The sequence below is a fragment of the Podarcis muralis genome, chromosome 17, assembly GCF_964188315.1.
Source record: "Podarcis muralis chromosome 17, rPodMur119.hap1.1, whole genome shotgun sequence".
Classification (NCBI taxonomy): domain Eukaryota; kingdom Metazoa; phylum Chordata; class Lepidosauria; order Squamata; family Lacertidae; genus Podarcis; species Podarcis muralis.
The window spans coordinates 26,652,894-26,671,628 of NC_135671.1; the positions used below are offsets into that span (position 1 = coordinate 26,652,894).

The 18,735-nt window shown below is 45.8% G+C and overlaps 1 protein-coding gene across 3 annotated transcripts in view; it reads left to right on the forward strand.

Moving 5' to 3' along the window:
* Positions 1-9,437: 9,437 nt before the first annotated feature.
* Positions 9,438-18,735, forward strand: part of ADAMTSL1 (ADAMTS like 1) — a 718,478-nt gene continuing 709,180 nt past the window's right edge. For all 3 annotated transcript variants that reach the window (XR_013391089.1, XM_028711677.2, XM_028711679.2), the window contains exon 1: positions 9,438-10,082. Coding sequence is in view for 2 of the 3 variants with exons in the window: in XM_028711677.2 (XP_028567510.2) it covers positions 9,981-10,082 (102 nt within the window). In the remaining variant the exon portion in view is untranslated. The remainder of the gene's footprint in view (positions 10,083-18,735) is intronic.

Below are 18,735 nucleotides of genomic sequence, written 5' to 3' on the forward strand. Positions count from 1 at the left end.
GGCTGAAGAGTGTGTACACAACCATTGTCTTGTGGAAATTGTCCTGTAAAGAAATTTCAGCAAAAGAAGAATCTTATCAATCACAGAACCAACAGGCAGTTCAATTCCTACATTGTTAACACGCCACATATAATTTGTCGGTGTGCTACTGCTGTTTTAATGTGTTCTGCATTTGTTGGTTTCAATCAGTCTAAGGCAGGCACCCCCAACCTGCGGCCTTCCAGATGTTTTGGCCTACAACTCCCATGATCCCTAGCTAATGGGACCAGTGGTCAGGGATGTGGGAATTGTAGTCCAAAACATCTGGAGGGCCGAAGGTTGGAGGTGCCAGGTCTAAGGCATAGTCAGAGTCCGGCCCTCCAGATGTTTGGGACTACAGTTCCCATCATCCCTAGCTAACAGGACCAGTCATCAGGGATGGTGGGAATCGTAGTCCCAAACATCTGGAGGGCCATAGTTTACCTATACCTGCAGTGATTATATGCCACAGCAACGGCATATTATTTTGGAAAAAGCTAAAGCAGCAAGTTGTCGTTCTTTTTTTGGTACAGCAAGAGGAAGCTACATTGGTAATCTATTTAAAAGGAAGGAAACTGATGTTGTTTTTGCCTTTCCTATGTGAGGTTGGGGCACTTTATGCTCTCTGGCAGCAGTGAGAAGGGGACACATCTAATTTTGACTGAACCAATCAGCGCTTTGCACAAATCATCACATATTCATCACCTGTTATCCTTGCTCCTCCTCCCACCCCACCGGCCACTAAATTTAGAGTGTGAGCTCTAACGTTCCTGTTCTTGGCCTGCCACTGGCCGAGGGCAGACAGGAGAGATGAATGACAAGGAAGAGTAAACTGAGCCACTGTTTGACTTCTGACAGTGGTGGCTATGGATTCCCCATAGTGTCCCTGTCCCAGGAGAAAGCTGACAGGACACAAGGGGAAATGTATGGCAGTAGTTATGGCTGCCTTGCCTCAACAACATACTTTATAAAGATTCAGGGCTGGATCTCTGTTTTGCTGCCTATTGGCCTTACTGCGTAGTGCAGGCATAGGCAAACTCTGGCCCTCCAGATGTTTGGGACTACAATTCCCATCATCCCTGACCACTGGCCCTGTTAGCTAGGGATGATAGGAATTGTAGTCCCAAACATATGGAGGGCCAGAGTTTGCCTATGCCTGGTGTAGTATATACTGTATGCCTGATTATCATCTTCCAAAGCAATGACTCTATTCCGAACCTAAAAATGGAAAGCGTAATGCTGGTGGTCAACAAAAGAGGTTAAAAGACTCTCTTAAGGCAAATCTAAAAAAATGTAGTATAAATACTGACAACTGGGAAACACTGGCCTGTGAGCACTTCAATTGGAGAACAGCCTTTACCAAAGGTGTTGTGGGCTTCAAAGACACTCGAACTCAGGACTCAAGGGAGAAATGTGCTAAGAGGAAGGCATGCTTGGCAAAACCTCACTGTGATCAACTCCCGCCCAGAAACCTATGTCCCCACTGTGGAAAGACATGTGGATCCAGAATTGGCCTCCACAGTCATTTACAGACTCATAGTTAAAACCGTGTTTATGGAGGGTAATCTTATTCGGCCATGAGTGATCACCAGAGAAGAAGATACATGCATTGAAACAGGAACCCTATTTTTTCAGTGCAGATTCTGATAAAGAGCTCTCAACAATATGCACTTGCAGTACTAATATAAACTGTTGTGCCTCTGTCTCTGCAAAATGTTGAGTCTTATACTGAGCCTTATACTGAGTCGCCCACGCCATTGGTTCACCCAGCTGAGCAGTCCTCCAAGATTTTAGGCAGGAGACATTCCTAGTCCTTCTCAGAGACATCTGGAGGGCCAGAGTTTGCCTATGCCTGTACAACGCAGTAAGGCCAATAGGCAGCAAAACAGAGATCCAGCCCTGAATCTTTATAAAGTATGTTGTTGAGGCAAGGCAACCATAGCCTCTCCCATATATTTCCCCTTGTGTCCTGTCAGATTTCTCCTGGGACAGGGACACTATGGGGAATCCATAGCCACCACTGTCAGAAGTCAAACAGTGAGACTGAACCCAGACCTTCTGCATGCAAAGCAGATGTTCTACCACTGATCTATGGCACTCCCCTTAATGCCTTATTGCTTTCATGCTCCTGTAAGATGCGGGTGGCACTGTGAGTTAAACCACAGAGCCTAGGACTTGCTGATCAGAAGGACGGTGGTTCGAATCCCCGTGACGGGGTGCGCTCCCGTTGCTTGGTCCCTGCTCCTGCCAACCTAGCAGTTTGAAAGCACGTCAAAGTGCAAGTAGATAAATAGGTACTGCTCTGGTGGGAAGGTAAACGGCGTTTCCGTGTGCTGCTCTGGTTCGCCAGAAGTGGCTTAGTCATGCTGGCCACATGACCCGGAAGCTGTCTGTGGACAAACACCGGCTCCCTTGGCCTATAGAGCGAGATGAGCGTGCAACCCCAGAGTCGGTCATGACTGGACCTAATGGTCAGGAGTCCTTTACCTTTAAGACAAGAATATCCAAATGTACTTGGAGGACTCTGACTGTTTCATTACATTGTGTGTGGGTAGCTGAATCTCTCTCATAAAGCCTCTCCCTAAAGCAGTTTATAGAAGTTCTTACGGTACTTTGGGGGTGCTAAGTATTTTAGATCTCGTCTTATGGCTTGGTTTTCTATAAAATGCAAAATATGGATTCCTTTTTTAAAAAGAAACAAACAAACCCAATTCCTTGAGACTTCTTAGAGCTTTGATCCCATGCACATATTCCTGGATCTAAGCCCCATGGAACTCAGTGGGGCTTCTGAGCAGACATTCACCAGCCAGCACCATAAGAGAGTGTGAACTTATTTTCCTTGTTAAGTCATTTTAATGTGTTATGAAAAACAGTTTTGTCACATTTTCAATTTGACAGGCTGGTGTTGTTTTTTTAAAACAAACAAACAAACCCAAAACCTTTAAAGTGTGTACAGCCATACCTCGGGTTACAGATACTTCAGGTTGTGTTTTTTCGCGTTGCGGACCCGCTGAAACCCGGAAGTACTGGAACAGGTTACTTCCGGGTTTCAGGGGTCACGCATGTGCAGAAGCGCCAAATCGCAACCCGTGCATGCGCAGACGCGCTGCTGTGGATTGCAAACGTGCATCCCACACGGATCACATTCGCAACCCGAGCGTCCACTGTATATCTATATATAATTAGACATTTTGTCTAATTTGTAATGGAGGCTAGTAATTGGTTTCTATCTTACTTCTATCGTCTTGTGTCTTTATAAAAAAGCAACACAGTAGGCTTCTTCAATAAAGATCAAGTTTATAAATATAACACTTTAAACATAAGTTACATTCGGCAGGTTGATTTTGTTTTTCTTTCTAGAAAGAGAAATCTGTGTTATGTTCAATCAAAATAGAAATTTCCAGCTGCTATTTTCAGCTACTTTTGTGCCATTTCAGTTACAAATCCTGCACATTTCATTACTCACAAGAGAACTGATCCAACGCCCACTGAAGCAAATGGAAAGACTCCAATTTCATTTCAACTGGTGTTTGGTGGCCATAAGGGGAGGGGAAAACACTAGCAAATGAACATTTGAAAATGCATGCATATCCAAATAGTCCCAGGGGATGTGAGTACAGCCAATAAATAGTTGGTTGGGTGAAGATGTAAACATCCTGCTTTGTTTCTTCAAATTTACTGGCTCACAATTCTAAAGATTGTAACTCCTGCAGCATTGGAATAGACGTGGCCAGGAATGTCCCAGATCTTGAAAAGTCAAGAATGGGAATCAGGCAGCAAAGCACACATCACCCCATGCAAGCCTTACACCCAAATCCTGAACATGTTCAGTTGATTTGGGCTGCAATTCCATCCCCACTTACTTGATAGTAAGTGCCCCTGAAAACCAATGCTGGAGGAACTTACAACAAAATCATATGCCTGATTACTCTGAAGTAAGTAACCATGCTTAGTTGCATAACCTTGAGTTTGTTGTCTTGCTGATGATGCATGATAGAAGAGGAGGAGGAGGAGTTTGGACTTGATATCCCGCCTTTCACTCCCTTTAAGGAGTCTCAAAGCAGCTAACAATCTCCTTTCCCTTCCTCCCCCACAACAAACACTCAGAAACTGTAATTAATCCAGAATGTGGCAGCTAGACTGGTGACTGGGAGTGGCCACCGGGACCACATAACACCAGTCCTGAGAGATCTGCATTGGCTCCCAGTATGTTCCCAAGCACAATTCAAAGTGTTGGTGCTGACCTTGAAAGCCCTAAAGGGCCTTGGTCTTCTATACCTGAAGAAGCGTCTCCACCCCCTTTGTTCAGCAGTTCCCTCATTGTGAGAAATGAGGTTACAGGGAACCAGAGAGAGGGCCTTCTCGGCAGTGGCGCCCGCCCTGTGGAATACCCTCCCATCAGATGTCAAGGAAATAAGCAACTATCTGACATTTAGAAGACATCTGAAGGCAGCCCTGTATACACACACGGGGGGGGGGGACAGGAGCAAGGAGGGGGTTGAGCAACCCTAAATCAGGCCAATTTGCTCCTCTGCAGTTATTCATCTCGCCTCTCCACCATGACCTCCTTGTGCCTCCCTCTGGCAGAGTTCATCTTGAGTCTCTTCCAAGGCAGGAGCCACAGGAACACCACTGACAAAGACTGTGCCAAGGGGCTCACTTAGCAAAGAGCCCTTCCTTCTTTCTGCCACTACCTGTTTGCCTTTGCTGCTTGCTCACTCGCAGCCTCCTCTCTGCTTCTCATGGAAATTGGCCTCAGTGGAAAAGAACAAATGAATGGGTGGTAACAGTGGTGATAAAGAAGTGGACCCACTGAGGGCATCCTGACCAAGAGGTCCCTATAAAAAGCATCACAGTGTGGTCAGCTGGTTTGACAACAACTGATAGGAAGTGCCTACAGAAGGTGTGAATACAGCACAAGATATTATGGGCTGTCCCGTGAATTTGCTGGATGAAATAGCGGAAGAACGTTGCATCAGGAGAGTGAGGAAAATTCACACTGATGATTCCACACCCTGGCCGTCACTTTCTTGATCTCCTGCCCTCAGGCATGATTAGTCGCACCAACAGGGTAAAGAACAGCTTCTATCCATGGGCTGTTAGGCTGCTGAATGAAAAGATAACAACAGGGCAACTGACTCTTGGGTTTGGTGGGTGTGCGTCAGTAAACGAGGGGAATTAAGACTAAGAGAGCTGAGTGGGGGGGCGCTCGTGTAATCTCACTGTATACAAGTTGTACAAGTGACAATAAAGTATTTCAATTTCAATTAGAGTCAACATTGCTCAGGGCTGCAAATCTGTGTCTTGTGCATCTGGTCATCAGATGACAACATTGGATCCTGTCTTTAGGTGAGATGAAAGTCTTTGTTTCTGAAATCATGGGGCAAAAAGTTCCTCTTTGGGTTGTGCTATTTCAGTGGCATCCCAAAACACATCATTCTACGGCTATAGAGTTTTTTCAGCTGCATAATATCTATATATATATAGAGAGAGAGAGAGAGAGAGAAGAAACAAGAAACTGTAAGGCAGAATGTTTATATCTGCAGCCAGCCCAAGTTTGTTTGCTTTTGTGTGTGTACAGAGGGGGCGTGTAGCAATTTCTTTATTCGATGAACACATATCTGGAGGGTGTATTTTACTTGGTCAGATTTCATCATATGCACGACAGAAGGCGAATACTTATTGGATTAAATGTGGTATAAATCCTATCCACTCCTTATCCCTGAATCACTCCTAGAAGTTAATGTTAAGCATTAAAAAACCACCTCTGCAGGGAGGAGGTAGAATGCCCCTGCAGTGGTTGACATAATGCAGAAAAGATGAAAAGAGCTATGATGACCGTCTTCAGCCGGCATACATGCTGCTTAATCACCATATAGTTTTATTTAGGATTCCCATATGATGTATTTGGCTCCTCAGCGAGGTGTGCATTTTCCACGGATAATCCAAGTATGTAAATACTATATGCCCAGATGCTAAGGGAGTGTGCACATATACTCATGATGGGAGCTGAGAAATGTGTGCAATAATAATAATAATACATTTTCTTGCGGTTTTGCAAGAGGCTTTGGGGATCCAAGCCGAATCTTTCACAGGCTGCCAACACAAACGTGTCCAGGTTGATATTCCTATTTGATTGTTAGAAATGTGTCTTGCAACTTTCTCATTAACAGATGTCTGGCTTTATATGCAAGCCAAAAGCTTTTAAAGCTGTGAATCAAAAGGTTTTTTTTTTTTGTTTTGTTTTTAAGATCTAGCAAGTGCCTAAATAAGCGATCTTCAATCTTCAAGCATCTTCAGTTCTTATAGCTCTGATGAGATCTATGTTCTTCGCAGGGTACTAGCCTTTTAAATGCATTTTCCTTCTTTTTTTAAAAAAATCGATCCCGCTTCTGTGCCTTTAGCAGCAGCCTGAAACACAAAATTAAGCAGGTGAAACTTTTTGCACCACTCTCTAGCTCCATAGCAGGAAAACTAGACTTGCCTTTTTTCTGTGCTAGGTTGCAGTTACTGGATCATGACCTGTAGAAAACGGCTGACATTCTGTGTGACTACCAGCACCATGGCAATCCGTTCCAATGTTTGCTTTCTCATGTAAAGCACAATGGCACTTACTCACAGGCAAGCATTCTTGGGATTGGTGCCTTGATAATAAAATATATAAAGTCTAGTTTTCACTACGCAGTATGGAAAAATAAGCTATTTTCATACTGAATGTCAGACAAGGTCATATTTGATGCATTGGTAATGCATTTACCAGCATACCAAAGATGACAACTCCCATTGTTCATTCTTTATCTGAAAATCTAACAATCCAAATCTGTAGGATGGCTCTTCCTTAAACAACTCTTCTCTTCCTCTGAAGTCACAGTTGTTGTGAAGTATCAATGCCCCCAAAGAATTTCTGAATAAACGAGGCTGCCCTTGCTTGCAAAATGTGATATTACTTTGGACTCTACTGTGAGGATTCTCAATTTCCCTGTGTATACATTGTTATGCTATAACTCAGGGGCGGCCCAAGATGGTTTGGTACCTGAGGCAAAATGTCCAGCTGCCGCCCCCACAATGGGGTGTGATGCTCTGAAAGGGCAAAAGCCTTTGCTAAGCTTCACTACCAGGCCGGGGTGGGGGCAAACTCCATAAGGCAGTAGCGTGAAGTTAGTGGACTAGGGGGATTAGGCTAGCCACTCCTCTAAATGTTCCTGACAAATTAGAGTATTAAAGTATCCTTCCCAAAGCCTGGGAAGCTTCTGCCCAGCTTAGGGAGGGAGGTGTGATTCCTGTGCATGCAACGTCGCCTCCCAATCACCCTTGCAAGCTGGCACTTTCGGCCCTAACTGTTGTTAGAATTCCTGCTCCATGACTGCAGTCCTGGGATTGTTGTCTATCACATGATGGTGTATGTTTTGACTCCACAGAGTGGGAAGTAACGGAGACAGGATGTTTGTTTTACTGTGTTCCGTGAAGTGGGACTGTTGTCCTTTGTTCTTTTTCTCTTTGCTATCTGATGCTTGAGAGAGAGGGAGCCATGTTGCAGTGCTCCGTGTGTGTTTATATGTAAATAAAGTAGATTAGCCAAAATGCTGAGTTGCTGAGGTCTGTCACGCAAGTTGCGCAAACTCTGCAGATCCCTAAGTGTGCCGGTGTCGGTTGGCATCGGTCGCTGTGATGTTCAGGCTGAAGAAAGCTTTTGAAGTTCCCAAACGATCGACCAGGAGTGAGGGAACATGCCAGTCGGGCACGTGTCTCTGGCAGGGTCCTACTTGAGTGTAGGCTGAACTCCTGACAACTGTTCCCCTATGAAAAATTCCCCCGCATGCCACTGCCACAAGGGCATCCATGATGCCCCCTGTCTTGCAAAAACCTGGTGAGAGGGAGCTGTTCTGGAGACCTTTGCCTCTGGTCTTCCCTCACTCCTAGGGCAACGCTGAGTGGCGGGCGGGCCGCTTGGGTGATCTGCAGCTGCCAATGCCTCCCTGACCTGGGTTGCTTCTCTGGTGGCAGCGGAAGTGGTGGAGTGGTAGGGGTCCCTGAAGGGGTGCCGCATCTTGCATTTCCGCCACCTGAGGCGGCTGCTTCACCCTGCCTCATGTGTGGGCCGACTCTGCTATCACTACCTCTCTGTGCATCATACTGATGGGTGATGTTGGTGTAGGGGTGATCCATATAGGATTGGGATAAAGTGTGGGGTGGGGGGAATGAATCTAGAAAAAATACTTAGTGGCAGGCACTATTGAACAAGAGCTATTGATTTCTGCTGTTGTGCCTTTAAGAGCTATCTGATGCACAGTCTCCTATTAGGTGATTCTTTCCTGTCACATAGGGTTGCCATATTTCAAAAAGGATAAACCAGGACAGCCTGAAAGTTGTTGAGCTTTTCTAAAGAAAACCACCGAAACTGACTTGCCTAAGATCCAGGACAAAGCATCACCTTGTGGAAATTGGCCCCCTGCCCAGGACATAAGTTCCGCCTTTGAAATGGTAATGTCCAGGAAAATCTGGACATAGGGCAGCCATGCTGTCACATCTATCTATGACTCAGCTACACAGGTCAATTTATAACATTGTAAACCCATTCTAAAAATGTCACCCCAGATGGTGCTGTAGGGCAGAATCCAAAGTCAATGGCAGATTGCGTCGGAAGCTTTTTTCTTCTTCTCCTATAGCTTTTTTTTTTTTTTTTTTTTTTGTATCTGTATAGATCCAGCCTAAGTGGTAGCATGTGGGACTTCTGAGTAGCATTGAATAAAATATTGTGTGGGGCAGATAAGCCCTCCCTGCATAATCGATCACATGACACGGTGCATGCACACTATTTGAATGGCAATCCATATCAACTTTGGGAGGCCCTGACCCCCTCAATTTTTTAATGGGGGGGGCAAAGGTATCTCAGCCCCTAGGAGTTGGCTCCAGTTGATTGCTTTGAAGTCACTTCATCACTAGATGGGGGGGAAATCGCCTTTCAACCACCCCTCCCCATCTTGTATTTTGCCAGAACTAGAGTTGCCATACGTCCTCTTTTTCCAGGACACGTCCTCTTTTTTTCAGGGATAGAGTTGTCACAGCGGTGCATAGTCAAAGGTAGAAGTCGACTAGCGCGTCCTCCTTTTTTGGTTCTTCAAAATATGGCAACCCTGTGTAGCATTTAGTATTTCAAAATCACGGGGCTGTCAGCTAAGCTGGCAGGCATTCGGGTTGCGCTTGGGTGAAGTAGCCCCCAATGCCTATGCCGTGCACGTGCGGTCTGATCCTGCACCATCCAGGAAAACCCAGCGGCTCTTCGGCTGGGATAGACGACGCGCGCAGGATCGCCGCGTGAGCCTGCGCTTCTGCGCGCGCGTCGAGGCGCCCGCCGGCTGCGCTCCGGTTCCGACTTCGCGAAGTGGGCGCGCGCTTGTGCGGACGCCCCCGGCGGGTCCGGCGCGCCGAGGAATCCCCTCAGGGGAAAGCAGCGGTGTCTCTTTAAGGCGGGGAAGGTAGGGCGAGGCCCTTCTCCCCACAGCGACGCCAGCCCGCCCGCCCGTCCGCCGAAAACTCCTCACAAATTGAGGAGCCAAGTGCCTCGAGGGAGCCCGGCGCCTGAAACCCTGAGGCGGAGAAGCCGGCGTCGAAAGCAGCCCCGCGGCTCCCCTCAGCCGTCCACCGAGGAAGTGAGGAGGGAGGAGCAGCCGCATCCGCGGCCCCGCCACCCCTCCTGCCCCGCCGAGCTCCTCCGTTTCGCTCGCCCCCTTCGCCCATGTCCCGCTCAAGCAAGCAAGCGCCCCGTCGCGGAGCTCCCCGGGGACGCCTGGCTGCGGAGCGAGGAGACGCCGACGGGGCGAGCCTCTTCAGGAGGGATTAAGCGGGAGGTGGAGCGGACGGGAGGGGGGCGACCGAGCCGGGCGCGGAGCTTGCGCGCCTCCTCCTCCTCCTCCTCGCGCACTTTGCTTTTCCCGCCCTCGCAGCTGAGGAGGACGAGGGCCATGGCAGCGCCGGCGAAGCAGCAGCAGCAGCGCGCCTGGAGTTTAGTCGCCGCGCCCGTGTTCTTCTCCGTCAGCTTGTGGCTCCTGTGCTCGGCTCCCCAGGTAAGAGAAGCCGCGTCCCGTCTCCCTCTCTCTCCGTTTCTCCCCTCGGCTCGGTTGTTAGCGCGGGGAGCCCCCTGTCGGGCGAACGACAGGTGGACACGCACGTGTGCATGCGCGCGGGCGCGGAGCAGGGGTTGCCTGAGGCCAGCAGAGGCTCCTGGGCGCCCGGGTGAGCTTTGGGGAAAGACGTCTCTGTGTGAGTAAGAGGGGCTGGGATGCGTCCCTTGCCTGTAACTGCCCATGCTTGCTTGCTTACTTGCTACTGATCAGTGCCTGATTTACGTATAAGCTATAGCTTAGGACCCCACTCTCTTGGGGCCCCCCAAAAAATTAAAGGAAAAAAAAAACACCTGGATGTACATTTCCAACATATAAGATAAAAAAACAAATAGAATTAACCTACATACAGCAACAGTGTTTTGTGTTGTGAAGGCTCCTATTTGTTATGTGCAAATGGCTTTAGATGCCTATGAGGTCCATAAATTACCATATAGCATATATTCAACACAAAAAACACCGACAAATTGTTGTTGACAAAGGACAGCTGGACATATAAAGGGCCCCATTACCTTCAGGAGCTTAGGTAAAGGGACCCCTGACCATTAGGTCCAGTCGTGACTGACTCTGGGGTTGCAGCGCTCATCTCGCTTTACTGGCCGAGGGAGCCGGCGTACAGCTTCTGGGTCATGTGGCCAGCGTGACTAAGCCGCTTCTGGCGAACCACAGCAGTGCATGGAAATGCTGTTTACCGTCCCGCTGGAGCGCTACCTATTTATCTACTTGCACTTTTACGTGCTTTTGAACTGCTAGGTGGGCAGGAGCAGGGACCGAGCAACAGGAGCTCACCCTGTTGTGGGGATTCGAACCGCCACCCTTCTGATTGGCAAGTCCTAGGCTCAGTGATTTAACTCACAGCACCACCTGCGTCCCTAGTACCACCCGTGTCCCTGTGCCTGATTTACCTGTAAGCTAAACAAACTATAGCTTAGGACCCTTCTCTCTTGGGGGGGGGGGCCCAAAAAATTTAAAGGGGAAAAAACTGGGGGTACATTTCCAACATATAAGATAAAAAATAAAAGCTGGACATATAAAGGGCCCCATTACCTTCTGTAGCTTAGGGCCTCATCAAACCGAAATCCGCTCCCTGGGGTCCCTCTTAAAGTGAGGGATCTCTTTGGCCCCATACTATGCACTGTCTGGCATGAACGTAGCCATGGGGCGAAGGTTTTATGGGGGGGACACAAAACCGAGTTACCTGCTACACAATTGGTCAGTTAGTTAAGTATTTTTATTTATTTACTTGATTTGGGGGGGGGCAGCTGCCTCCCCAGCTATGCCCATGGTGTCAGGAGTTGTAATAATAGGCAGGGATGCCAGCTTGAATAAAATATTGGAGGGCCACGCAAGCTCCGCACTGCATAATCGATCACATAATGCAGTGCACACGCACAATTTCAATGGAAATACCCATCAACTTTTTTGGGAGGGTGAGCTCCATATTTTTTTTGGGGGGGTGAAGGTCCATTGGCCCCTAGGAGTTGGCTCCTATGATAGAGAGTGTCTTGGGAACCTGAAGTTTGGAACAGGACAAGATTTCCTGCATCTCTTGTGGCTTCAAGAACTGTGCGCTTTTGCAGCTCAGGATGACTCCAAGCTGAGACTGACAGGTGTCATTTGCTTTTAGGAGATGATTCTTAAAGTTGTTTTAAAATAGCTGACCTTTTTGTTCCAGGACATGGCATTTCCAGGGAGCTTTGAACTATCAGAACATGACATGTGAACTTCAAGGAAGTGTCCTCTTCTTTGGACTTGCGGACCACCCCTTTGGTTTCTTGCAGAGATTCTAATAAGGGGTTAATTTCTGTCATATACAGTGTCTGCTTCTCTGGTGTTTACAGAGGAGTTTTAGAGACTCTGTCCAGCTTCTGCATCTTGGTTTCTGAGTGCAAATAAGTGATAGCAAAGTTGTTGGTTTTTAATTTTAAAAACTGGCTTTCCGTCTGTGTTTAATGTCTCAATTCAGGATATGGTTATCCTCTTCAGTAAGAAGCAGAGATTTCAAAACCTGCAGAATCTGGTGTAGCATTTCAGGGAAACTTGCCACTTTTTTTTGCTGCAAATGGGTGTTGAGGATAGAGCTGTGTGTCCATCTCACTTGAGCGAATTTAGCAAAGCGGGTAAATTACCTTCTCTTTAGTCCCAGCAAGGTCTGAAGTGGCTGGAAAGTGGAAGGGAAGAAACAGGACTCGTTTTGTGTCTAGCAGCTAACAGCAGAACTTGAAACTGATGTCGAAAACAGGAGGTGTTGCCAGATTAGCTGGTTTTCTTTGGAAATAATGAAACCTGAAAATTTTAAAAATATAAACACATTTCAATGCCACTTCACTTTTCCCAATGTCATTGAAAATGTTTTATTATTCAGTAAGCCAAAAGTACCAATATCTTGGTGGGTTGCGCCAGGCTGGAATATGCCAGCATCCTCTGAATTTCAAATACAGTCTTTGCAAATGCCACTGTGTAAATGGAGATGGGCTGCTTTCTCTGCCTGTACCACAAGAATCATAAATTTGGCGTATCCCAGTCCCCAGAGTTCCAAAATAAAACCCCTAGTGTGAATTCTGCCAGATTCTATTTTTGTCCATTGTTTTAAATATAGGTCACATTCTCTTCCTAGAAGTACACCAATAGATTGCTGACTCTGCCATCTTAAATACAGTAGGCCTGCAACTTATGTGGGGGCTACGTTCTGGGGATCATGTGTATAGCCAAAATTGAGTAAAGTCAAAACCCATTGGGTTCAATGGTGGGTGGGATTGTCAAAGTCATTTTTCCCAGAACCCGTTTTCCCTTTCTGCCCCTTTTTAATTCTTAAAAATATTTTTTGCCACTTGTCTAAAACTGAAAGCACACACAGTTCTCAAACCTTTCTTGGATAGTTTGCCAGTTTGGCTGCAATAATAACAGTTAAAACCTAAAAATTCAGTATACTGAACAATTGCATTTATCAGCATGCCATGATTGCATTTTGGTGCACAGGTTAATAAATGGAAATTGAATGTTGGAGGGGAGGTTAGTAGAGTTGTTAAGAATGCAGTGTTGCATGGCTAGTGACATGATTGATTTTCTAGCTTTGAATCTGAATTGCTCCATATTACATGGAAGTAGGTTTCCAAGCTCTTTTACAAGGAATTCTGTCTTAATTTTGGACCCAATATATGAGCCCCCTGGTACTGCATTGACTCTAGACCTAAAGTCAATTTAGAGTCAGTTTATCCCACTGATGATAAACGTTAGCCAAGCCTACATTGTATCTGCTTCAGTGTTTTCCTGTTTTTTCTTAACAAATACAGTTGTCAACAAAACTGGAAAAAAACTAGCGAAAAGGCACAAACATTTGTAAAAACTATGAAACACTGACTTTGAATAACGAACAGTGAAAGAATGCACAATAAAGCTATGCTGTTGATGCCTTAAATGAACCACCCCAGTTCTGCCACCAGAAAACCTTCCCCGTGCAGTAATTTACCAAGGAAGACTAGGTAAGAATATATAGATTTTTAAACTTTGATATATAAGGACACAAACAGATGTCCTGTCCCTCTGGGGGACACCCAAGGGGACATGGGATACAGCAGATCTCCTTCTTTGCTGGTGGAGAGGAGATTCACCCTCACCTGCCTTCCTGTAACACCTGTGGAAAGGTATATCACTCTCAGTGCTCCAAGAGCAGAGAGAGAGAGAGAGAAGGGAGCACATTGGGGGAAGGCTTTGCATTTGCTGAATCCAAAGCCCCCTCTTCCTTGGACACAACCCTGAAACAGTGGGAAAGGCATACTGGTTTTTCTTTCATGGGGAACCAGTGAGAGGAAAAAATATTAAAGAAAGGGATGGAGTGGCACAGGATGGTCAAAAGAAGGCAAAGAGCTGTCCCTTTCCCCTTCTACCTTTCTAGCACTAGCTCAGCAGGAGTCAATTGAAATAAACCTATTATTATTATTTTTAAAAAAATTAAAATATAGGTGTGGGGACCAAACCCCCAATCAACATGGATAAAGTGCTCTATTCCTGTTGTCTCTAGTTCAGGCAACCCCAAACTCAGCCCTCCAGATGTTTGGGGACTACAATTCCCATCATCCCTGACCACTGCTGTTAGCTAGGGATGATGGGAGTTGTAGTCCCAAAACATATGGAGGGCTGAGTATGGGGATGCCTGCTCTAGTTCCTCTGGGGTCATGATGCTTCTGCCATGGAATGTCCCATACCTACCCCAGATTGGGTTGTTCTGTCCAGCTATAAAGTACTGGAGAGCAAGTTCAACAGTTACAAAGCAGGGCATTCTCTGTATTGGCATCCCATATTGTTGTCATGTATCTTGAAGGTAAAGGACCCCTGACAGTTAAGTCCAGTCACAAACGACTCAGGGGTTGAGGTGCTCATCTCACTTTACTGGCCGAGGGAGCCGGCGTTTGTCCCCTGACAGTTTTTCTGAGTCATGCAGCCAGCATGACTAAGCCACTTCTGGTGAAATCAGAGCAGCGCACGGAAACGCAGTTTACCTTCCCGCCGGAGTGGTACCTATTTATCTACTTGCACTTGATATGCTTTCGAACTGCTAGGTGGGCAGGAGCAGGGACCGAGCAACGGGAGCTCACCCCGTCATGGAGATTCAAACCGCTGACCTCCCGATCTGCAAGCCCAATGCTCAGTGGTTTAGACCACAGCGCCACCCGTGTCCCCTCTCATGTATCTTAGGGGGTACCAAATCATTATACACAGCAGCAGGGTCTTCTGAGAAGTCTCTCTCTTTTTTTAATGATCAGCCAAGTAGAGGAAAAGCTCAACTACTGGGGCTTCCGGAGGCGGCGCGACCGGCAATGGCTGCCTTCTCCGACTGAGGAGAAGGAGCTCCGCTGCGAAAGGGTCGTCCGCTACGGCAAAGCGGAGACCCAATTAGGCAAACCACAGGTAGCAGAAGCCTGTGGTCCCGGGACCCGGCGGGCGCCAAAAGCAGCCCCCAAAACGTTGAAGGAACCCCGTAAGGGGCTCCGGATCGCGGAGGGGGTAGCGGCGCTGTGGGTCGTTCCGCAAACAGCGGAGTGAAGCCGCATTGCTGTTCCCGGTCAGCGCTGTCCTTTCTTCCTGCAACTTTTCGGAACTTTGGAAACTACAACCCGTGAGTAAATTTGGACGATGAAAACTTTCTGAAACTTTTATCAACTTTTTGAAACTTTTGAGAACTTTTCTGAAACTTTCAAAACTTTTTTAAAAAAAGTTGAAATTTGGCTGAAAACGGAGTGAGGATAAGCAGGAAGCCTGCCTCCCACTATACTGAACTTTAAGCAAAGAGCAGGAGGAGTGGAGACAAAAAGTTATGCTTTAACCAATTGCCGGCACCCTTAAAAGCAGATTTCTGAGTGAAAGACTTTGAGCTATTGATTCTTCTTGGGATAGTTGGGGTGCACTGATATTCTTCTTCTGTGGTACCAGTGGATTACAAAATAAGTAAGAACCCCTGGTGCTGGAGCTGCCTGGCTGAGCACCAGTCTGCAACTTTGGTTACATTGAACTCAATTTTGAAACATTCTGAGCTGGAATTGAACACATTGAAACTGATGCAGTCAAGGCACTGTAGAAACATTGTTTTGCTTTAAGTTTACTCTGCTAAAAATAATACACTGTGGAGGCTGTGGACATGGACTTAAATTTACAAGTTTAACTTGGATTTGATCTTTTCTCTGAAGACGTATTAAGCTCCCTCTAGAGGATTTTGGACTTACAGCAGTGACTTTGTTTTACTTTCCCTTTCCTGGCCTTTGTTTGACTACTGCACCTGGGACTTCACTCTCTCATGGGAACAACTTGGATTGACCTTGGATTACAGACAACTCTGGAATGAGTGGCGCAAGGAGAAGAGGAAGAACTAAACAAACAACTTTAACTTTATCCGCAGCCTCACAGCGTAGATCATCTGTGCCGGCCTTGCCTTCCGCTTTGCCTCCAGACATAGAGGCGGCCTCCCTATTACAAACAGGGGAGGGTGAGACAGAGGAGCTGCACTTGGAAGATATGGCTTCAGGGACAAGTAGCTCTGTCTTGGATAAAATCTTGGAGAAGTTAGAGGTTTTGGACAAGAAGGCTGACCTACATACAGCTAAAATTGATCAGAACACAGAAAGTTTGAACAAGTTGACTGGGCAAGTGGCACAGAATGCCCAGGCTATTGGAGAATTAAAGGAGGCTGTAGGTGAAAACCGTAAACTGGCTGAAGATACTGGTCAAAGAGTGGAAAAACTTGAGAAAGAAGTAAGACCACTTAGCAAACAAGTTGGAGAACACCAGATTCATTTTTTGATGTCAGAACTGCGAAGTAAGGAGACCAACTTGAGGATACGGTCGATTCCAGAGGTGGAAGAAGATAATTTTACTGAATTCCTAACTAAGGAAATTGCCAAGTTTTGGAATCTAGAGGAAAAAGACTTCAAAATAGTATCTGCTTTTAGGCTTGGCAGAGTCAAAAGGATAGAGAGGCCCAGAGACTGCTTGATAACATTGAGATCAAAGGAGGAAAGGGACAAGATTTTGGGCCTGCACTACGAAAGGTCACTAGACATTTTGGGCAAGAGAATTGAAATTTACAAGGACATCCCTAGACAGTTGCTGGATCTCAGATCTAACTACACAGAACTGGCAAGATTGTTAAGAAGCAACGCAATCTTCTTCAGGTGGGAGTTTCCACAAGGATTATCCTTTACCTATAGAGGGAGAAAGATCAAAATTAAAACAGCGGAAGACAGAGACAAATTTCTGGGAGCACACGGAGAAGACCTCCATAAAGGACTTGGATTGCCAGCGCCGGAACCCCCAGGGGAACCCGCCCCCTCGGATCCTCAAGGACCAGAGAACAAGGTACCACCCCAGAAAGAATAACCGGACTTGCCCAGGATGTCTCTGCAGCTTTTGAGTTGGAACATAAATGGCTGTAACAGCCCCGAAAAAAGGTCTAAAATCTTTCATATATTAAAAAAGGAACAATTGGACATTATATGTTTACAAGAAACACATGTGATTAGGCTCCATAGAAAGGTGTTAATAAATAAAAGGCTTGGTCAAGAATTTATATCATCGGACATAGTCAAGAAGAGAGGTGTAGTGATCTATGCAAAAGAGAGCCTTTCACCAAAATTTCTCTTTAAAGATGAAAGTGGAAGAATCCTCGCAATAGAAGTACAATATCAAGGAGAAAAAATTTTGATATTAGGAATTTATGCTCCAAATGAAGGCAAATCAGACTTTTATAAGAAATTGCACGAGACTATGCTGGACTATCTGGATTATAACAACGTCATCATGATGGGGGACATGAATGGGGTCGTATCAACGAACATGGATAAGTCATTGAATCAAAACATCACTAAAGAAGGAAGATTACCTAAGACTTTTTTTGAAATGACCGACAATATGGACTGGGTTGACATTTGGAGAGTCAGAAACCCCTTGGGAAGAGAGGGAACATTCTTTTCTGAAGCCCAACTGACCTGGACACGAATCGACCAAATATGGATAACTAGAAGTCTGGCACCTAAGGTGAGGAAGGTGGAAATCTGCCCCAAAACATGCTCCGACCATAACGCCTTGAGAATGGATATGACACTGACTCCAACCGGCTCCTTTAGATGGAAGATGAATGATGGCCTGTTTAGAGATCAAAGAATTGTAAAGAAGGCCCAAAAAACCTTAAAGGACTATTTTGAGATTAATTTGAATACTACGGTGGAAAAAAGAATTATCTGGGACGCAAGCAAAGCTGTGATGAGAGGGTTCCTGATTCAACAGAATTCCTTAAAGAAAAGACTGCAAAATGAAAAGAAAGATAAAATTTTGGAAAGCATTAAAGAGTTGGAGAAGAAGTTAAGATCTAACCCGAAGTCCCAACCGATCCTGAGAGAAATCAAACTTCATCAGACACAATATTCTAAATTGATAAATCAGGAAATAGAATGGAAGATTAAAACAATGAAACAAAAAACTTTTGAATCGGCTAATAAATGTGGGAAACTGCTAGCCTGGCAGTTGAAAAGAAGACAAAGATTAAATACAGTAACGAACTTAGAGGTTGAAGGAAGGAACATCCAGAATCCGGGAGAGATTAGAAAGTGTTTCCAGAGATATTTTAAAAAGCTATACACTCAAGGGCCACAAGATGAAACAGAGATTACACAATTTTTGAAGAGAAATGGACTAGCAAAGCTGTCAGAAGAAAACAGAACAATTTTGAATGGCAAAATAACACGACAAGAGATCGAGCAGGCCATCCAGAGTTTGAAACAGGGCAAATCACCAGGACCAGATGGACTGACCTCTAACTACTACAAGATATTGAAGGACTACTTGATACAGCCACTGTTGGAGGTCAGTAACGAAATAATGGAGGGGAAGAAGGCGCCTGAATCGTGGAAAGAAGCATTTATCACATTGATTCCAAAGTCGGAAACTGAGAAGACACAACTTAAGAACTACCGTCCCATCTCCCTTTTAAATGTGGATTACAAAATATTTGCAGATGTTCTGGCACGAAGATTTAAGAAAGTTCTAAGTGAGATAATCCATAAAGACCAGGCAGGCTTTCTCCCGGGCAGACACATGTTTGCTAATA